Here is a 21,983-nt window from a genome sequence, read left to right as displayed (position 1 = left end):
ACTAAATGTCCACATTTTGATAGTTTTGTGCCTACTCAAAGCAACGCAACAGAAGTACAGTAGCTAGCTACAGTAGCTAGCCTGCGTTAACTGTGTTTTTTTTTGTTGCATGACATCAACAACGGCAGGAGACAAGGCTAGCTAAAGGCAGCTAGCTAGCCAGGTCATTTGAATCTTAGCTATATTGGTTACGTGTAGGTTAGCTAAGTTATCGAACACGGTGCATGATAAACAGACATGCTGGGCCTTCAGCCTGCTTAGACTGACACTGGCTGTCATTCTATGTAATGGCAGTAGAACATGTTGTTCAGCTAGCTCTTTAACAGGACGCAGACAAGAGAAACATACGTACTTCAGTGTGTACAACGTAATCACATCACGATAAGTACGGATAGCTATACTCCTCTTTGTTTGAACTCCTAAGAAATGTTTCCGCCACAGCACAAGACATCTGTATGCTTTGACTCCTGTCTTTTAGTTTAAACATATCCTGTTTGGAAGTATTCATACTGTACTTTGGGTGGCTCAGTGTTCAAATGACTTATTTGTTCTCAGTCATATTTTCTGTCAGAACTACTTGTCTTGGCTGCTGTGGCTTAGTCCTTTAATCTCAACAGAGTGTGAGCCATTGAAGTACTTCCTCTCATTAAAGTGTACTTGGTCTTCCACAAACAGAAGAATCCTAATGTGTGGAAAGACATACCACCAATGTCACTGTCAGTCTTTGAAAGCTATTCTAAAAGTGTAATGTTGTTTTGTTTGCAGTCGAAGGACAAGATGATGCGTGGGTCTAGAAGAGGCTGCGTACGCCTAAGGGTAAGAAACTGGTTTGGGTCGACCAGCCGAGCCAGTCTACATCCTTAACTCCTTTCCTTAACTCCTTTCCTATTTTACCCTCACCACACCTGCTCCCCCTGTCTCCAGCATGCATCCGTACACCTGAGAAACATGACCTAGTCTTGACCTTTTAATGAGATTCTCTGTGGTGTTCCGGTAAGAGGAATGGATAGCATATCTATGCTCAGTCCATATACTATGGATTTTTATACTATGTTTGCATATGTATGTATTGTACAGAGGTTGTTTTTCACATTTACTTTGAGGTGTTTCACTTTAGCAAGCAAGCATTGGTGTGCAGTAGTCTAAATGACCCTCAATGGTTGGCTAAAGGGCTCCAAGCCTAGGGTTGGTGATGAATGCAGTAAAGGCCTTTATGAACATAGCAAGGCTCTTTGATTGTTGCTGTTCTCCTTAATGGTGTCTTTGAGTTGTTTATGTCTGAACACGATTGTCTTAACAGGGTTGGCAAAGGAGTCAGTGTGAACTAACGTCCACTAGGTGTCAGTATTTGTCTGTTTGTATTGCATAAAACTGACAGTTACAAAATAGACATAGAAATTCAGCTTTGTTGTTTCCAAACATGGATCTTGGTTGCAATCAGTATAGTAATTTGTTATTAACCCTTATTGCCTAAAACATTTGGATTCATAAGTCACACCAGTTATTTGGGGACTAAATCAAAACATATAAACAGTAAGCTGTGAACTTCACAGTAAGTCTACATACATTGGATTTCCCTTGCTGAATGGAAACCAGAACTATGTCGTTACTCGACTGTTTTGTAAATGTTACACAACAACAGAACATTGGGTGGAGATGAAACACTCATGCCTGTATAACCCTATTTGGGTGTAGATACCTGGAGGGCTTCTTTAGGTTTTCAATGATGTCACTTGTTTATGACACTTTACTGGAGGAGTTCTGACGGGTACATTAGACATTAATCTGAAGTAGAATCTCCTAATGCCCTAGTAACATGTCACAGCATGTCACGCCTCTCACACACACACACACACACGTGGTAAGCTGACGCTGGGATCCCACAAGCGAAGTCGCTCGGTCGGAGAACCAAGGAGGTTCTAGATTGTGAGACGGTTGTATGACAGTAGTGGAGCTAAACTTCAGACCTTCAGGGACGGTTCCATCATGGAGAAAAGGTGAGGTCATTTCCTGTCCTGTCATTCGCGTGACAAGCGGGCCGGGGGGGTTTCACCCTGGGTAGTGTGATGTGGCTTGAAGAGAGACTCTCACCGCTGGGGGGCTGTGCCTGGAGCACACAGGTGTGTGAGGTGCTACTGAAGTGACGTTACTGGGTTGCTTATTGGAAGATACAGGGTTGCTATGTCCAGCCCCAGGGTTGCTATGTCCAGCCCCAGGGTTGCTATGTCCAGCCCCAGGGTTGCTATGTCCAGCCCCAGGGTTGCTATGTCCAGCCCCAGGGTTGGATAACAATAAGTAGAGTTTGACCTTGATTTACCCGTTGCTAATAACGTGATTACAAGATGTCACCCTACTGAGAGTACAGATCATCCCAGTATGGGTGTTCATTGTTTCGTACCACATGGTGGGCCATTGCTAGGCTTCACATGGTGCCTTGGTGTGCTAGGTGTGCCTCAGCTTGGTGTTGGTTTAGTAAGACAAACATGTTTGAGTCCAATGCTGCCTCTGTTGCTAGGTGCCGGCGTGCCCCTGGCTACCGTAGCTCTGCGGTGTTTTCCCTCTCTCCTCACGGACGGTCCCCCTCGGGTTCCTCTGGTTCCCCTCTCTCTGCCTCGCTCTCTCTGTCTCTCTCTCCTGCTTCCACTCTGCCCCTCCCCTCATCCTGCCCATCTTTTCTCCTCTCTCTCTCTCTGCCTCTCTCTCTCTCTCTCTCTCTCTCTCTCTCTCGCTCTCTCTCTCTCTCTCTCTCTCTCTCTCTCTCTCTCTCTCTCTCTCTCTCTCTCTCTCTCTCTCTCTCTCTCTCTCTCTCTCTCTCTCTCTCTCTCTCTCTCTCTCTCTCTCTCTCTCTCTCTCTCTCTCTCTCTCTCTCTCTCTCTCTCTCTCTCTCTCTCTCTGCCTCTCTCTCTCTCTCTCTGCCTCTCTCTCTCTCTTCCTCGCTCTCTCTCTCCCAGTATCTCACTCCTCCCAAATTTCCCCTTCCCCCTCTCCCCAACATCTCGTGTGCACTGGTGGGTGGGTGTTTTAGGTAAGGATGTGTGTGTCAGAAAGAGCAGGAGAACAGAAAAACAGTGACGTGTGTGTGTGTGTGGTTTCCCAGGGAGCAGTCATAGGCATCGATGACGAGGACGACAGCACGTTTACCATCACTGTGGATCAGAAGACTTTCCATTTCCAAGGTGAGCTGTCCTCTTCTTACCTCCCGCCAGACTTCTCTCTCTCTCTCTCTCTCTAAGCACTCCATGGTCATTTGTAGTTTATCCTTCTCTTTAGCATTTAAACAGCCAGTGGCTCACATGCTCGTCTAGAGCTTAGCCCTCTTTCCCTCTCTCTCTCTTTCCATCTCCCTCTCTCTCTCTCTCTCTCTCTCTCTCTCTCTCTCTCTCTCTCTCTCTCTCTCTCTCTCTCTCTCTCTCTCTCTCTCTCTCTCTCTCTCTCTCTCTCTCTCTCTCTCTCTCTCTCTCTCTCTCTCTCTCTCTCTCTCTCTCTCTCTCTCTCTCTCTCTCTCTCTCTCTCTCTCTCTCTCTCTCTCTCTCTCTCTCTCTCTCTCTCTCTCTCTCTATCTCTCTCGCTCTCTCTCTCCATCTCTTTCCATCTCTCTCTCTCTCCCTCTCTTTCCCTTCATTCCTCCCTCTTTCTCTTGTTCTCTCTTTCCATCTCCCTCCCTCCCTCCCTCTCCCTCCATTATGTTCTGTCACCAGCCCCACCAGGATTATTGCGCCAGGCTCTCCCTCACACACACACGCACACACACACGCTCGATCAGACTTGGTGAACAGAGCTTGTCTCAGATCCCTCTCCTTTCCTCAGCAGCATCATCCTCTTAGCTCTGCTCTCCACATGCCTCTCCTCCTCTCCTCCTCTTCCTTCCTCCTCTTCTCTCCTCCGTCTCTGATTGGCAGATCTGCCGTAGGAAGGGCAGAGCAGAGGCTAGGATTTATTCCTCCACAGCAAGCCGGCCAAGCGAGATTGTTCTAGAACCGAAACAGCTTACAAGGGTCTTTTGCCTTCTGTCTTCTACCTCTGGGAATAATAACGGAATAATGCGGACCTAAACAAAAACAAGACAACAAGAAAAAAAACAGCTGAGTTGTTGCTTGCCGCCCCCCTGCACCTGAACAGCAGCACTCCTGGACACGGGACAGGGGCAGGGCTGCCCCCTTTCTCCCAGACACCTGCCCCTCCTCCAGCTACCCCCCATCCTCCGCCCCTGCAAAGCACACCGCGGAGCAGCTCAGTCGACGGACCCCCTCTCTCTCTCCTCCAGGTCTCTCACCTCCTCCACCTCCGCCCTCTCTCTCCTTCCCCCGGGCCTCCTCCACCTCCATCCCCCTTCCATCCGTCTCTCCACGCCGTCCCCTCACGCCTCACCACCACCACCTCCTCCACAACCTCCAGCTCGCTTGTCCGTCCGTCTGTCAGTCTGTCCGTCCGTCTTGGGCTGAGCTTCTCCATGCCCTCTCCCATGTCAGTGTTCAGAAGCTGTATGCTGTGGTTCTACAGTAGGAAGGGTAAGGACCTGCCTGCCTGCCTGCCTGCATCCTCTCCTCCTCCTGCCGTCTACCCTCCACTGTTACGGAGGCAGCGCGAGCATCCAGTGTCCCTCCTCCTCCTCTCCTGGTTTAGGAGGGGCTCTGGGACATGCCTGCTCTCTTTAACGAGGGCTGTCTTGGTACATGTGCTGATGGTTTGTAGAAGTGGGAGCAGTTGTTTTGTAAGGCACAAACAGGAGAGGTGGTGACCGTGGAAACATTTTGATACAACGTGTCTGGTTGTTTTTTCATTTTGTTCCACTGCTTGTTTTTTCGTAGTGCCATCTGTCCTTGAAGTACAGTAACTTGTTTTTGGTTGTCTGGATACTTAATTATGTATGTAAGTCCCTTCCATGATGCATCTCTCCAGAGGGAGCCATTGGTGGCTTGCATGAGTTCAGCTGTTTAAACAAGCACTCGGGAAAGCTTTCTGGATTACTTTTACCGGGATCAGAGCGCGATACCAGGATGTGTTCCTGTACTCAGATTCTAGGACAGTCTCCAGCGAACCAGTCCAGTCTCTCTCTTTCCATCGTCGCAGGTCTCAGCTCTGGCCAAGCTATTTTAAGATGGTAGAGGAAGAGATTCATCCTGGACGTTTCACCGGTAACCCACTCCTCTGCCAAGGGGGGGGGGTTCCTGGTGGTTGTGGTGGGCGGGGGTGTGTATCCCACTGGTAGAATCAGAAGGCCAGTCCCCCTGTTGTCCCTGTGAAGCCATGCAACACGCTACTGGGTGTGTGCTGAGGAGTGTTTGCGTGTGAGGTACGAGTTGCCGTGGTTCCTTGCCGGAAGGCTCGGGGGGGGGGGGGGGGGGGGAGTGGTAGTAGGCACGTGCTGCCTCGGGTTTGGGCTGCGGAGACTGTCTATTTACAGGAGCATCTATTATTCAACAGACCTCCCTTCATCTGACACAAAACCAGAGCTTCATAAATCTCCTCTCTCCTCTCTCCTCACCTCTCGCTGGGAAGATGAAAGTTGTCAACACTCTGCTGCATTGTCCAGTGAGCCCTCTTCACATGGAGATCTATTGTCTGGCTAGCCAAGGTACATTAGTGTTCGCTGCTCCGAGTGTGTGTGTGTCTACGCACACAAAGAAATATGTACGTCACAATCCTTCTCCGGAACATTCCATTCATTTAGCTGCATGTTGGAAGGAGATACTGGGCTTCTGGAGGAGACAAGGGGCAACTATGAATAATTCAGCCCCAGATTGTTCCTCTGGGAGACGACGGGAGAGAGAGAGAGGGAGCATCAGTAGTGTGACGGGATGTACCGTAGGAACAGAGCGCCAGAGAGCAGAGGAGCTCACGTATGTGAGACACTCTGCTGTTCGCTCTCTCTGTTCCTCAGTTCGCTCTGCTTGACCACCTGCCGGTCTCTCAGTATGAAAATCTCTCTTATCTGGGCTGTCTGGTGGTCTCTCTGTGTGGCGGTCTCTTATCTGGGCTGTGTGGTGGTCTCTCTGTGTGGTGGTCTCTTATCTGGGCTGTCTGGTGGTCTCTCTGTGTGGCGGTCTCTTATCTGGGCTGTGTGGTGGTCTCTCTGTGTGGTGGTCTCTTATCTGGGCTGTGTGGTGGTCTCTCTGTGTGGTGGTCTCTTATCTGGGCTGTGTGGTGGTCTCTCTGTGTGGTGGTCTCTTATCTGGGCTGTGTGGTGGTCTCTCTGTGTGTGTCAGGCACGGTAGACAGAGACATTTGTAGTATCTGACCCTATGTTTTAAACCACTGTGGTGGGGTTGCAGGTTTGATTCCCTCCACATGGGAATGTGTTTCTCCGCCTCTAATTGAAACTAATTGGAGTCAGATGGCTGAGCGGTGAGGGAGTCGGGCTAGTAATCGGAAGGTTGCCGGATTCCCCACCGTGCCAAATGACGTTGTGTCCTTGGGCAAGGCACTTCACCCCTACTTGCTTCAGGGGGAATGTCCCTGTATTTACTGTAAGTCGCTCTGGATAAGAGCGTCTGCTAAAATGACTAAATGTAAATGTAAACAATGCACCTTCAACCCTGTTAAAAGCAGCGCTGTTAAGGTCCGCTTGAGGTCCGTCACAGGAAGAGAAGCACTCTGAGGCCATTAGGGCTCAGTAAGTCCTCAGCCAGAGGCTAACCCAGCCCTCCAACCAACCCAGCCCTGCCACAAGTCTCTCTATTGCCCTGGCGTGACGGAAAGCATTAGGACCTAATTAGGTTTGCAGCTCTCAGGAACTGGAGGGGGGAGGCAAACTGCTTTCACAGAGGGTTACAGACTAGACCACAACAACACAACGTGACTCTACAGGGACAGTGTAGAGGGTCCGGATTTGTCTAAAAGTTGAAGCTGACAGTTTTTTCAGCTTTCAGGAGGTGCCTCGAGCCTGCACAGATCGAGGGTGTGTTTGTTTGTTGTGGTGATCTGCGGAGCCAGCTTCAGTCGCGTTAGTTGTCAGGTAAGTTAAGACAGGCTGACTTTTAAGTGCGGGCACCCGGCCCCGTTTTTGGGTAATAATTGGCCCTCAATGTCACTTGTCTTTGTTGTCACGGGCAACCCCCAACAAAGTCTCCCTCCTCCCCCCACCCCCCTCCTCCACCACCTCCCTCCCACGGAACCTTTAGCTCTGTTAGCATCCAGACTAGGCTGGCTAGTCCTTCGTGAAGACAACATCCTGGCACCATGACAGCTGGTCCCCCATGTGACATGTGCATGGCGGTGCAGGCTAGCTGTATGGCTGTGGGGAGCTAACATGTGCATGGCGGTGCAGGCTAGCTGTATGGCTGTGGGGAGCTAACATGTGCATGGCGGTGCAGGCTAGCTGTATGGCTGTGGGGAGCTAACATGTGCATGGCGGTGCAGGCTAGCTGTATGGCTGTGGGGAGCTAACATGTGCATGGCGGTGCAGGCTAGCTGTATGGCTGTGGGGAGCTAACATGTGCATGGCGGTGCAGGCTAGCTGTATGGCTGTGGGGAGCTAACATGTGCATGGCGGTGCAGGCTAGCTGTATGGCTGTGGGGAGCTAACATGTGCATGGCGGTGCAGGCTAGCTGTATGGCTGTGGGGAGCTAACATGTGCATGGCGGTGCAGGCTAGCTGTATGGCTGTGGAGAGCGAACATGTGCGTTCCAATAAACATGGCACCATGGTGGGACATACTGGGCCGCCGGTCACAGCTAGCTGGGAAGTCTCCCCAGTAGAACGCATGATCGTCAGGCCTGAGAGGATGCACATCTCGGTCTCAGCTGGAGATCCAGGAAAACTCCCCAACGTCCGCCTACGTTAACGCCTCAACAGGCTTCTTCAGAAAACCTACTCTCCTTCTCTCTCTTCAGTGTAGTGTGGATCCACCAATCTGTCAGCATTGGTCCCAGTCACAGCGCATGTTGCTCTGGGGAGAACAGGGAGCTGTATGGCTGAGGACAGTCTGTCTCAGATGGAGGTGAGAGGGTGGCAAGACAGTGGGTGAGGCCTGGCCTCAACGCACCCGCCCCCCTCCCACACACACACACACGACCAATGTCTTTCTGGGGTGACAACCTTTTACTTCATCCATCTCTCCATCCCTAATATCCATTGACCTTCTGTTTAATTCTCTGTCATACTCTTTCACCTGACAGTAGAATCCTGCCTTTCTCTCACCTTACATCTTCATCATTCAGTCTATGTCTTTAAGCGCCGGTTAGCGTCACATGTTCCTGTTTTCATTTTGTGAGCTTCGCTTCTGTCACGGCTGATTGTGGGGGATTCGCCAACTCTCTGGAGAGACAGAATGCTCTGTAATCACACACACACACACACACACACACACACACACACACTCTTTCTGCACTGAGTCCTGCCTTGTGAGGCCCGAGTCCTGCCTTGTGAGGCCTGAGTCCTGGCTTGTCTGGAAGAGCAGCAGGAGAGTGAGTCAGACTCACCCCGTGGAGGGTTAGTAAACAGGCGGGACTCATCTCTCTGGCTGAGTGCGGGCATGTGGCTGTAAGTGCGCCTGCTTGTGTGTACAGAGGCCCTGTGGTCGGATCGCCTGCTGAATGTCTCCGGTAGGCCGTAGTTTGTTACATTACATTGACTTTTAGTCATTTAGCAGATGCTCTTATCCAGAGTGACTTACAATAAGGACAGAGACATTCCCCTCCGGGGCAAGTAGGGTGAAGTGACTTGCCCAAGGACACAACGTCATCTGGCACGGCCGGGATTCGAACCGGCAACCCTCTGATTACTAGCCCGATTCCCTAACCACTCAGCCACCTGACCCCCTCCAGGTGTAGCTGGAGACCAGCAACCCCACCTTGGAAACCCCCTCCAGGCTGCTGATCCAGCCAGACTGCTACCTCACTCCCCCCACACCAGCTCCTCTACATGGGGGCCTGGTTTACCAGCCCTCCAAGACCTCTCACTGATGCTTGAAGATCGTCTTATTTATTTAGCTCATTATTTTGGGGGGTTTGGAGGGCACAGTGACTTCCTGCGGTGTGTCTGAAGTTTAAAGAAGCTGATGTTCGTGAATCGGAGAGCTCATCTGAGGAGAAAGATATCCAGCCGTACCCCGAGTTGTTCATTTAACTAGTCAACTGCTTCATCTCTGACCTATCAACGATCATGTGACGGCTATGCAACTACATGTTGTAGCTGTATGCATCTGTTTCATATCATTAAAACGTTGTGTGTGTGTGTGTGTGTGTGTGTGCTTTCCTTTCACAGCCCGTGACGCAGATGAGCGGGAAAAGTGGATCCACGCCTTAGAGGGAACCATCCTGCGACACACCCTCCAGCTGAGAGTAAGTAGCCACAGCAGAAGTCTGGCACACCAGCCTGTCCTCCCAGCCACATTCCCCTCTCCAGACCCCAAAGGAGCCTTTAAAACAGGTGTGGTATTCCAGGGAAACGCTGTTTTAGCATCCTGGTCGTCTATGTTAGGCCGGTTATTAGTGTGAACCTCAGGGTACTACGTGGCCTGATCCTAACCGTTTGTCCGGTTTGAGGGTTCTAATGATGCGTATCGATGATGTTTGTTTTGTGATTTTCCAAACTGTGATCTCCTTTGTTGACATCCTAAGTCTCCCAACAAACCTGGAGACTCTTCCAAACTGTGATGTCCTTTGTTGACATCCTAAGTCAAACATGGAGACTGAACTACTGAACAGGACCAGTCCATGTCCGTGTTGACCTATGGAGCGACCTGTTTGACTTGATATATTTAGTATATTTAGAAGTAACTGCTTGGGTGTCAGTCTCCCTTTCGGTTTATCTGTCTGCTACAGCAGAGCCTGAACGATCGCTCTGACTCGCTGGAAGCCGTGTCCACGGTAACAGAGGGGAACGTTGAGAAACAGCAGGTTGTGTTTCACCTTGTGTCGTCGTCGTGTGGTTTCATCAGTGTGTTTGTTGTTTCCTGGGCACCTTGTGGCGTCTACTTAGTGTTGAGAGTTGAAGGTTGTTGCGGTGTGGGTGGTGAAGATGAGGAATGGGACATTGAGGATTAGTGTTGTGACTACCATGATGGTGGGAAAGGATGCTGATGGTATGGATGATGTAATGGTGGTTACATTAATACCGATGATGGTGGTGGTGATGATGGATAATCCAGGTCTGGTCTGGGTGCAGTTTGTTAAGTCCTCTTAATGTCTACGCTCTTAGAACGTTCCTAAGACGCTCTTAGCGTTAAGAGCTTCTTAACGAATCTGGGAAACCCGGCCATTGCTTGTAAAAAGAGCTAGCCTCTGCAAATGAGATTTGATTTGAGATTCTGTTCAAATGATGCTATGACTGTGGAGTGCAACCACAATAAAGTTTACAGAACTGACCGCCAGGTGAAGTGACTTACCCATCTACTTAACCAGTGAAGCCCTTACCATGGTTAGCCCTTAGCATGGTTAGCCCTTAGCATGGTTAGCCCTACTGAAACAATAACTCAGAGGTAATCAATATGTCCCATCAACAGCCACATCAGTCTGACTCTCTGTGTATTTTGAGCAGTAAGAAAAACGCGTAGAAGTAGTAGCAGTACATTTAAATCTAAATAGTAAAATAATCGGTATTAAACTGCAAATCAATACAAACACACACCCTCAGCATTGTCAGTTATAAACGCGGTTGTTGTCAAATGAAACTGTCTGTCTAGCATGTCAGTGTGTTAAGCAATCCTCCAGCTCTTCCATCTCCAGCTGGTGTGATTACTCAGAGGGTGTTGGCCAAATGGTCTAAAGAGGGTATTTGTTTTGTTGTTTCGAAAGGGGAGAAGTGATCTCACCCCGCCCCTGTTATGTGTTTAAAGTAAATAAGGTACCCCCTTAACCATCCCTGCCCCAGTCATCCTCTCACCTCCATTCCCTGTGTTTCTGCACCCTTGCTTTAATACACCTCAGTGCCTGTGTTTTACATGTTGCTAGATTCTTTCTTATTGTCTCACTGACTGAAACACACTTCCCTCTGTCTCCTCTTTATTTCTTCATGTTTTTCACTTGTTCCAGCTTGTTTCTTCCTTCCTTCAGTTGACTCTGCTTCTCCTCTCTAACCTCCTGCCTCATCAAATCCCCTTTCCCTTCCTCCTCTGGTTCACACATTCTCCCCCCTCCCTTCTCGTTCTCTCTAACCCGTCACGTAGCTGACTCTACAGACAGACTTTGTGTGCGCCTGCTCGCAAACACACACACACACACACCCTCGTGTGTCATTGTGCTGTCACTGCATCACATGACGGAGCCGGAGCCAATCACAGCTCGGCTTACTCTTAACACCCAAGCATCTGGCCCACAGCCCTCCTCCAATCAGAGCAGCTGTTGGTGCTCCCAAGCATCTGCCCTACAGCCCTCCTCCAATCAGAGCAGCTGTTGGTGCTTGTCTCGCTCTGAGAGGTTTGGGCTGATGTTGTTTTTTTTTTGCTCTCATTTTTTTTGCTCTCTGCCTGCGAGGAAGTGTGTGTTTCCTGTGAAGGGAGGCTCTAGGATTAACTTTGCCCTGCTTGGCTAACTGTGTACGTCTGTTTCTCCCAGTAACGAACAGACACAGGCGGTAAGGTGAAGCATACTGCCAGTCTGGAGTTTCTACTGGTTGTATTCAGCCCGGTCTGGCTTTGGGGAAGCAAAGGGAGAGAGAGGGGAGTTGCCTAATGTCGCAGTAGGGGCGGAGGGGAAGGGAGAGAGAGAGGGGGAGGGAAAGGCTGGCTCAGGGGTTTGTGGTGCTGTGTGGGCAGATAGACCTACAGAGGAACAGACAAGGTCCTGGGCAAGGCATGTTCATCCGACTGAGGCGTCCTGTAAGTACCAGACCACACACACACACACACACATACACATACACACACACACGCGCATGCGAGCAGTGGGGGAAACCACGGTCGGTTGTGGCCAAACTACTGCAGTCTAAAGTGGGTCACGCTGTGTAAAGAGCCAGACGGTTGAGCCGGGGGAGGGGAGGAGTGTGTGTGTGTGTGTGTGTGTGTGTGTGTGTGTGTGTGTGTGAGTGTGAGTGTAAGAGAGGAGGAAGGGTTTAGTGTGGGGGGGGGAGTGTGGTGATTGTTTATTTTGGAAAGTTACGACAAAAAGCAGTTAGACGTCTTCTCAGTTGCTCATCTGAAACCCACCGTACCAGGGTCCTGGCTCGGGCCCTGCCTCTAACTCTGGCCCTGCCTCTAACTCTGGCCCTGCCTCTAACTCTGGCCCTGCCTCTGGCCCTGCCTCTAACTCTGGCCCTGGCTCGGGCCCTGCCTCTAACTCTGGCCCTGCCTCTGCCTCGGGCCCTGCCTCTGGCCCTGCCTCCAACCCTGCCTCTGGCCCTGCCTCTAACTCTGGCCCTGGCTCGGGCCCTGCCTCTGGCCCTGCCTCTAACCCTGCCTCTGGCTCGGGCCCTGTCTCGGGCCCTGTCTCTGGCTCGGGCCCTGTCTCTGGCTCGGGCCCTGCCTCTGGCTCGGGCCCTGCCTCGGGCCCTGTCTCTGGCCCTGCCTCTAACTCTGCCTCTGGCCCTGCCTCCAACCCTGCCTGTGGCCCTGCCTCTGGCTCGGGCCCTGCCTCTAACTCTGGCTCGAGCCCTGCCTCGGAACAGGATTGAACAACTACCGTGTGTCTTGACGCTAATAACAATCATCATCTTCATTATAATAATGATAATACCTTTTATTTATAGGTTACTGCATACGCCTGACAGCATAAAAACATGAATAGAATACAAAACAATACAGACATACCATACAAAGAATAAGATCAGTAAAATACTTTATAAACTGAGAATTTGCGAATGGCAGTAATGCTAACAGTGTTTACGTGTTGGCCAGGCTGGTCTCTGACTCGTCATACTGAAACTAATCTCTGGTTGAGATGGAGAAGGTTGCTTTTGTGTGGATTTCCTCTTTCAGAGGAAAGGTTAAAGCGATATGGTTTTCACCCGGGGATAAAACTTTATTGGTTGGAGAAGACACACAAACTCAAGCTCTCACAGGACCCACTCCCCCACCCTCTGTTTTGGAGCAGTTTCATACGCAACAACCCTTTTCCTCAGGAGGGTTGATGATTACTGTCCAGGGAGCGAGGCTATTTTCAGATCAATGCAAACCGCCTGTTTTCCTTGGTGAAATCCCATGTCACCAGCGGCTGAGTGGGTGGCAGCTTTGTTGACAGGCACATTTGCACCCACATATATCCTGTAAGCTAAAAGATGATCTCCAGGGGTGGAGGAATGAAGATGGCATTTTTGCGGGGTTTGTTGGGGTGTATCCCAGGCGGCTGGGTGGGTAACAGGATCGAAGAGAAGGGAATTGACACCTCTGCATATCACGTGAGATGATATATTACCTCGAGGGAAGGAAGGAGGGAATGTGGTATCTCTGAACAATGCTTTCGAGCCTGTGGAGATGAGAGTTGAGTTCTAAGGAACCTACACCTGGCCTTTAGATTGTGTCCTAATCCAGTTGGACCCAGCTCTGCCCTTATCTTAGGCGTCCAAGGACGTCCCTGATTGATGTGGAAAGGCAACAGACATCAGAGCAAAACCAGACCAAGCCAAGTTTAGCCTGCTTGTTCACACACACTATCTGTGAATCCAGTGTGCTCGCCTGTTTGTTTATCTGATTGTTTGTGGTCTTTTGCTCAGGCTTGTCGTCTGCCAGCCTCATGTTAGTGGCTGGCTAACACACATCACCTTTGAACCTTCTGGAATCCTGGAGGTAAAAAAAAAAACGGTACAGACTTTGGTCTCTATAAAGTGTGTCTAACCTAGATGAAGCTTTGAAAATGTTCAACCTGACTAGGAGGGGGTTTGTTCTGGCTGGTGTTGGGTGGCTGATGTCTTTTCTACACATTCCTGTGAAACACGCGCCTGTGAAGAGGAGAGCTCGCTCCGCCCAGTCCCTGGGTCACAAAGGAGCTTCATCCCAGCGCTGTAGTCAGGCTGACACGACACAAACACAGGTAATATGACCGAGCCTGCCAGCCACGCAGAGCCACTTCCTGAGGAACAGTGAAGCTAGCTCTTTTCTTTTTTAGGTCAGATTGTGCATTTGGTTCGTACGAATCTCTCGGCTATCGCTTCGATAATGTGTTGTTGCTTACCTGTGTGTGTGTGTGTGTGTGTGTGTGTGTGTGTGTGGCAGGGATGTGCTTGTTCACAGTAGTGTTGTGTTCTGGTCCAGCCCAGCTGTTTGATGTAGCAGACGGCTGGGCCGGTGGTGCAGAGGTGTGTTCATGTTGGGCTTTGTGGTCTCCGACGGAACAGAAACAGGCGGGTCACGTCAGCATGAGCCTGTTCTCATTACTTAGCAGGTGGGATTGAATCTGGTCTGAGTGTGTACGTGTGTGTGCGTGTGGATGTGTGTTTGATTGACAGGCCCTACCTTGCCACATTGGCTCGTCAGAAAGACAGACACTGCTATCTGGTTCTCTCTCTCACTCAGTCTCGCGCACACACACACACACACACACTGTTAGCAATTGAATTCCCCTCAGCCATGGCTTCCTTGATAACATTGTTGTGGTCAGAAATGTGATGACCCTGGTCGTACCAGGTGACCAGCCCTTTGATGTTGGTCTAGCCGTCACACGCTGCTAGGTGAGCTGTGAGGACCGTTCTAGAAGCTTCTCTTAAACCACCGCTATATTCACGCACGTCTGGTTGAAAGCTTGGCCTAAAGACAGGCCTGCAACCAGACAAGGATTATGGAGACTTGTTTATGATGATATCCTAACACGTTCCTCACACGAAAAAAACTGACTGGCTGGTTTAAGCCTGGTCTCTCTCTCTGTAACTGAAGGGAGTTAGCGCTGGTGTCGTGCTAATTCACAGACGCTAACATTTTGACCGCTTTATGGAGTTGGGTCTGTCTTCCGTCCGTCGAGTGAGTCAGTCATTATGTCAGTATGTATTCCTGACCCCTCCTACTGACCAGTCCTCTCTGCTGTCTCTCTCCCTGCCCAGGAGGCAGAGACAGGATTCGTCCCGAGCGTCCAAGACTTTGATAAGAAGTTAGCGGAGGCCGACGCCTACCTGCAGATCCTCATCGACCAGCTAAAGGTGAGGCCTGTGTGTGGGCTGGCTGCTCTGTGTGGCCCTGCACCCCCACCCACCCCCTGCACCCCCTACAGCCCCTACACCCCCTACACCCCCTACAGCCCCTACACCCCCTGCATCCCTGCACCCCCTGCATCCCTGCACACCCTGCACCCCCTACACCCCCTGCATCCCTACACCCCCTGCACCCCCTGCACCCCAGATCCCTCCACCATGTGAGACAGCTGGCCTCATCCCAGGACGTGGCCGCCTTGCAGCCCTAAAGCAGTGTAATATGACTGATGCTCGCTAGATGCCCAACCAAATATTTCCAAGTGTTTCATGTCGTTAACAAGGGCTCTGACATTTTCTAGAATCACCAAGCAAAGACCGTGTCACAGCAAACACATCCATCCCAGAATAACTGTGACTTGTCAGAGCGTCATTTGATAGCTCTGTTTAACCGAAACTGCTCCCCTGCTCATCCTTTGTCATTTTCTCTCTCTAACCTCCCTCCCTTCCTCTCTCCCCCTACCTCTCTGACCCCCTCCTTTCTCATGTGCTACAGCTCTTTGATGAGAAGCTCAAGGACTGCAAGGAGGATGAGTCACGCAGAGTGAGTAGCACCACCACCGTTCCAACCCCTATCTCTCTCTCTCTCTCTGTCTCTCTCTGTCTCTCTCTCTCCATCTCTCTGTCTCTTTCTCTCTCTCCATCTCTTGTCTCTCTCTCTCTCCATCTATGTCTCTCTCTCTGCCTCTCTCTCTGTGTCTCTCTGTCCATCTCTGTCTCTCTGCCTCTCTCTCTCTCTCTCTCTCTCTCTCTCTCTCTCTCTCTGTGTCTTTCTCTCTCTCTCTCTCTGTGTCTTTCTCTCTCTCCATCTCTGTCTCTGTCTCTCTCTCCATCTCTCTGTCTTTCTCCATCTCTCTGCCTCTCTCTCTCCATCTCTCTGCCTCTCTCTCTCCATCTCTCTGCCTCTCTCTCTCTCCATCTCTCTGCCTCTCTCTCTCCATCTCTCTGCCTCTCTCTCTCTGTCTCTCTGTCTCTCTCTCTCCTCCAGCTCTCCTGTCATTACTCTGCTACATCCCATCAATACAAGAGCTCCTTCTCTTGGATTGTCCTTCTCTGTGAATGCAGCTTCATTCCAGTGGTTTGGACAGGATGTCGCTGACCCTGCCTGTCTGAGTAGTTTGAGGAGACGCGTGGTGTGAGGAGGCCCATACACAGCCTGGTCAAGTTAACACGTCCATGCTGGAATTCAGTTCATGTTTGTTAGCTCGTTACATTCACCAGACTCATTGGCAGTGTGTTGGGCAGACAGCCAGTTAGCCCAAAGGCCTTTTGGGCTATCAATAACTGCAGCTGTGATGCACTTCACCACTGTATGCGTGTCTATGGGAGAGGTAGTTTTGGTTCTGGTCAGTGTAAGGTACATTTCCCCTCACAGTTTCAGAGTGACAGGAAGGTATTGTCATGTCTCAGTTCTCACTGTTAGAGATTAGAAGAAGTGACCTGCTAAGTTTCCAAACACAACAATGAAGTCGTTTGGCATGGTGAAATAAAGTCCTTTTACTTGTCGCAGTTGAAATAGTTCATATTCCTCTTTCATAGTTTAGTCTTTCTCATCTTGTGGTTCCTCACATTTTGTGTCGTAGGTGATAGGTCCACTGTTGTAATATTTCATTTCGAATTTTTTGTATATTCAATTTTTTCCAGAAAATTGAAGATTTGAAGGACACAACGTGTGTAAGTAGAAGCAAAAAATTTATTCATTGCGCAAAAATGTACACTACTGTTTAGATTTAGTTTCTGTTCAGTTCAAATGATGGTTTTAATGATGAGTTACACTTTCTAATTTCTCTCTCTCTCCTGTAGAGTATGGTAGAGTCCATTAAGCACTGTATTGTATTGCTGCAAATAGCCAAGGTAAGAAACTAAACACAGTTTATTTACTGTTGTGCATTGTTGTTCTGTGTGTAAACATCTGTGTTTGTTCCACTCCACCACGCCACTATCTTCCACTTCCTGTTGTTAGCTGTGCCAGCTAGTTAGCCCCCGCTAGCTAGTTACCCCCCGCCACCTAGCTAAGCCAACTGTGACCTGTCGTTCCCCTGGGCAGAGTACTCATTTCATCACATGCACATCCTGCTTCCTCAGATCAAGGGGTGTAACAGTTGCTTTCCGGTTCGTAGGGGGGACTTTACTAAGTTTGACAAACACTGCTTTTCTCAATGTTTCTGAGTATCAGTCAACTATCTGGTAGAAGGGTTAAGTGGTGAATGGTGTCTGTGAAAATGTTGAAGGCACAGTATGGTGTTAGTGGTCACGTAACAGCCCTTCCACTTTCACCTCAGAGCCAGACATGGTGTGTGCTTCTTAAAGAAGGCTGTCATTGGTTGCAAGTACTGTTGTCATAAACATATAGCCTTGAACCGTCCATAAGTAACGTTTTCTTTTCAAAATTTTAAGGATCAAAGTAACGAACAGCAACACGCGAACGGACTTATAGTAAGTTTGATATATCTCCCACCGTGAGGAAAAAAAAATCAACTTAATTCCTGTCCTTCTTCTCCGCTATAATTCACCTTCTGCTGTCGAAAAGAAGATCTATCTCACTTGTTTAGTGCATGCCATACCACTTTCTAGAAATATTTTCTCTTAAATAGTCTTCTCCTCTTCCTCGCCATCTCTCTGCCCCCTCCTGAAGGCAGTGAAGCCTCTGCTTTCCTGAAGTTATGCAATTCTGCTAAGAATTGTTCTTAACTTTTCTGTTGTCTTATAAAGATACAAAACAGAAGGTCTGCCATTCTCTGTTGTGTGTGTGTGTGTACGCTTCTGTTTTTGAGGAAGTATTTGTGTGTGTTACAAGTGTGTGTGTGTGTGTGTGTGTGTAGAGGCATGTTTGTGTGCGCGTGTGTATACAGGTGTGTATGAGTGAACGAGCAACAGAGCACTTAACCCTCCCCTCCCCCTGACTAATTCCTCATCGATCGCTGCTCACTGAACCATCAACAACTTCTAGATGTCTGGCCTGCAGCTTTTACTGTCCGTCTTCCTGCATCATGGATGTTTTATAAACTGCTCTGATCTGTTCTCCATTAGTGCTACTCAGGTATTAGCTAGCCATGTGCATAAACCATAGGTATTAGGATTTGCACATGCAGCCTAATACTTATCTATGAAAATTGCGTGCTAACCATGTCTGGTCAACTGCAGCGTTACTTAGCGTCACGTGCACGGGCACCTACAGACCTGTGTTGAATCTGAAATATTGGAGGTATGCTTGATTCACTTGAAGGGCCACCCAGACCAATGAAGCGTGCCCAGAAGTGAAACATCCTCATGCGAGGGGAGTCGAATCAAGAGCACCTGAAGTATTTTAGTTACTTCAACCCTGCCATTTAAAACCTATCCATTTCTAATCATGTCCAGCTTCCTCCTAGCATTAATTAGGAACGGCAGCCTTACTTTGCTAAGGCACGTGGATTGGGCTTGGGGGAGGAGGGAGGGGTGGAGTTAGGGAGGGAGGGGAGGGTGGAGTGAGTGAGGGAAGGGTGGAGGTAGGGACTGAGGGGTGGAAAGTGAACAGAGACTCTCTGTCGTAGATCCTCTCCCCTGATAGTGGTGCGTTTATTCAGATTTTTCACATGATCCCCCACAACACACATCCATCCCTGTGGTATCCGTCCGGTATCGGCTACGTTCCATAAAACTGAAGGAGAGACCATGAAAGGTACACACACCCGTTGGTCTGCAACGCTAAGCACTCACGTGTCTCATTCCTCTCAAATTATTTCTCACATCTCCCTGACAGCACAGGAGAACAAAGCCATCTGACTGAACGCAGTCGCCAGCAGACATTCCATCGTTCAGCCTTCCTTTATCTTACGGGAAATCTAGAACGCTCTGGAATGTCTGATCCAGAGTTCTAGAACACCCCTTCTCCTCCTCCTCCTTCTCAATCATCACCTGCATGTTCTTTTTCCTGTTGCATTCTGGGTCTGTGGAGGTATCCTGTGTGTGACCCCAGGCCTCCCTGTCTTTCAGGCACTCTGAAGGACAGATCTCAGAGGACTGGCTGTAGTAGGGGCTGAGCTGGAAACATCGATAACATCATACTAATGTGCTCAAACATTCTGTCTGATGTTCCGAACGGCGTATGGATCTATGACCCTGTTGCTGCCCACCCCAATCCAGTCTCTTAGTTCTGTTCCAGAGTTCTGTTCCAGAGTTCTGTTCCAGAGTTCTGTTCCAGAGTTCTGTTCCAGAGTTCTCGGAGGGTTCTAAACAGGCCTAGTGTCTGATTCAGCCGCTATCAGCCTGCCGTGCAGTGTTGTCAGAACAACATACTCTGGGTCAATAAGATCACGAATATGGTGTGTGTGTGTTTGTGTGCGCTTTGGAGTGTAAGTAGGGTCAGGCCACAGTTATATATAGCAGGGGTTATCCCATGGTTTTCATTCATGGCTCAATCCTAAAAAGACTATAGCGCTATCATTGGCCTCGATTCCCAATCTCTGTGGAAGGGAGTCAAGTTCTCAGATTTGCACAGTTGAGCGAGCAGTTCGCCTGTTAACTGATACAGTGCATCCTTTGCTGGGTTACAAGCTGCCTATCAAGATATTGTGACTATGTAGCAACGATATTGATTAAGTAAATGGGACTTGGTTATCTAGTTGTTCCTGGAAACAGTGGCGGAGGAAATTGATATTTTCAGGCCCTTTTCAATGTCCTGTACGTTGGAGATAGTGACATTTGAATCCAAATCTCTAAAACATGATCAGAATCTTTTACAGAACCTGAGGGGAGTCGTGTCGTCGCTGTATGCAGACTTGTATGCCGCATGTAGCCTGATTCCCTAGTTCTGACGTTCGAAGGCGGGAATCTGAAAATGTATAATGGTGTGTGTCTTGTTTTGTGCAGAGCACCATCAACCCAGTGGATGGGATCTTCCAGCCAGCTGTGGAAAACTCAGTAGTCAACACCGCCATGCCAACCCAGACCACACAACCCACAGGTAATCCACAATATCAGCTCACCTGTACCCCCATCCCAGACCACACTGAACAGGTAACTGTTGAGTTAAGCTGTAGCCTTACCAAGACCACACTAAACAGGTAACTGTTAGTTACGATGCTAAACGACGTTGTCGTTTTTCCAGGACAGCCACGGCTCCCCCTGCTGTCTGAATCAGTCACTGCAGCCTCCCCAGCAAGGTTCTCAGCCTCTCCTAATGTAGGCCGTGCTCATTTCAGGCTGCTGTACTCCATTAATAGCCTCTAAGAACCAGGTCCTCACACCCGGACCACTGTGACTGTCCTGGGGGGGTGGAGGAGGGGGGGTGGAGGAGGGGGAGGGGGGGGGGGACACTGACCTTAAATGGTCAGGTGGTTGTATGTTTTCTGTGGCTCAGATGACGCAGTTCATCAGACAGGTTTGTCAGGAACATCCTAACAGAGACCCTCCCCAAAGCACTGTGGCAGGTGCAGCTCTCTACGCTGTACAGCTGCCAAGGCAACAAGCAGCCATGTCATGTCACGATAAAGCGCGTGTGCGTGCGTGCGTGTGTGTCCCACAGACGGCTCGCAGGTGTGTAAAGCGGACCAGCGACCCTCCACACTGTCCGTGGGGCCCGTTGTCACGGTGATGGGCAGCCTGCAGACCCCCACTCCCAACAGCACAGGTCAGAGGTCATGTCATTCCCCCGGCTAATCCATTTCCAAGACGCATCGTGTGAGAAGGTTCTAGTGAGGGTCGCGAGTTTGTATAGAGCTGCATGCTGTGGTGTGGTGCAACAGGAAGGTTGAGGTTGAGGTTGAGGTTGAGGTTGAGGTTGGTGTGTGTGTGTGTGTGTGTGTGTGTGTGTGTGTGTGTGTGTGCGTGCGTGCGTGCGTGCGTGTGCGCTCTCGCTGATGCAGCAAAAAATAAGTGCTGTGCTGCGCAATCCAGAGTCAGAGTAGCGTACTGTACTTAGCCCTGTAGTGGAACTGATTAATGATATGGCTATAACTCTCAGACCAAACCAGGTCTTAGCCCACCCTGAACAGGATAGTGTGTGTGTGTGTGTGTGTGTGTGTGTGTGTGTGTGTGCGTGCGCTCTCTCGGCTTGCTGGCCGGCTGCAGTTCAGTCAAGCGGCTCTAAAGAGAGACGGTTGTTAGCTCTTCCCAGTGGCCACATGTTTGTAGGCTGTGTCAGATCATCTGCATGTTCAGCTGTGAACTCCAGCCCTCTCTCCTTAAACAATCTCTTTTTCTTCTCCATCGTTCTCCTCTCTATTTTTTTCTCCTCCTCACATTCATCTTTTTCTCTTCCCCCCCCCCCCTCTCTCTGACCTTTCTCACACTTCACCTCTGTCTCTCTCTCTCTCTCTCCCCCCCCCCTCTCCCTCAGGGAGTGGTCCGTCAGGCCCCAGTAGTGGGGGCGTGTCTCCCGCCCACATCCCCCTCCCCTCTCACTCAGTACCAGACTTCTCCTACTCCAGCAGCGAGGACGAGTTCTACGACGCAGACGAGTTCTACCAGAACACCACCTCCCCCAAACACTGCTTAGAGTGAGTACACCACCTCCCCCAAACACTGCTTAGAGTGAGTACACCACCTCCCCCAAACACTGCTTAGAGTGAGTACACCACCTCCCCCAAACACTGCTTAGTGAGTACACCACCTCCCCCAAACACTGCTTAGAGTGAGTACACCACCTCCCCCAAACACTGCTTAGTGAGTACACCACCTCCCCCAAACACTGCTTAGAGTGAGTACACCACCTCCCCCAAACACTGCTTAGAGTGAGTACACCACCTCCCCCAAACACTGCTTAGAGTGAGTACACCACCTCCCCCAAACACTGCTTAGAGTGAATACCGGCCGCCCGGCTGTGTGGACAGTCTGCACCCTGCACACTACGACGGAATTTAAAGCCGACTTCTCTTTCTCTGTCTCCATCACCCCTACCCTTCTCTCCCTTTTTTTTCCTCTATCTTGCTCTGTCTCTCCTCTCTCTGTC

General features: G+C 49.9%; 1 protein-coding gene across 6 annotated transcripts in view; it reads left to right on the top strand.

Moving 5' to 3' along the window:
• The window catches only part of osbpl9 (oxysterol binding protein-like 9), a 28,320-nt gene that overhangs the window by 472 nt on the left and 5,865 nt on the right, over positions 1 to 21,983 (top strand). For 2 of the 6 annotated variants that reach the window (XM_084676063.1, XM_084676062.1), the window contains exons 2-12: positions 766 to 816; positions 3,098 to 3,176; positions 9,206 to 9,282; positions 14,909 to 15,004; positions 15,549 to 15,596; positions 16,697 to 16,726; positions 16,856 to 16,906; positions 17,450 to 17,488; positions 19,904 to 19,997; positions 20,559 to 20,663; positions 21,372 to 21,531. In XM_084676063.1, coding sequence (XP_084532189.1) covers positions 766 to 816; positions 3,098 to 3,176; positions 9,206 to 9,282; positions 14,909 to 15,004; positions 15,549 to 15,596; positions 16,697 to 16,726; positions 16,856 to 16,906; positions 17,450 to 17,488; positions 19,904 to 19,997; positions 20,559 to 20,663; positions 21,372 to 21,531 — 830 coding nt within the window. Of the gene's footprint in view, positions 1 to 765; positions 817 to 3,097; positions 3,177 to 9,205; positions 9,283 to 11,655; positions 11,760 to 13,588; positions 13,906 to 14,908; positions 15,005 to 15,548; positions 15,597 to 16,696; positions 16,727 to 16,855; positions 16,907 to 17,449; positions 17,489 to 19,903; positions 19,998 to 20,558; positions 20,664 to 21,371; positions 21,532 to 21,983 lie in introns of those variants that run through there. The other 4 variants (XM_084676066.1, XM_084676064.1, XM_084676065.1 and 1 more) reach the window with 4 other exon arrangements.

This window comes from Hypomesus nipponensis, chromosome 16 (assembly GCF_054491055.1).
Source record: "Hypomesus nipponensis isolate SF chromosome 16, ASM5449105v1, whole genome shotgun sequence".
In the NCBI taxonomy this organism is placed as follows: domain Eukaryota; kingdom Metazoa; phylum Chordata; class Actinopteri; order Osmeriformes; family Osmeridae; genus Hypomesus; species Hypomesus nipponensis.
Note: the sequence above shows the minus strand (reverse complement) of the source record. Positions and strands in the feature narration are given on the sequence as shown.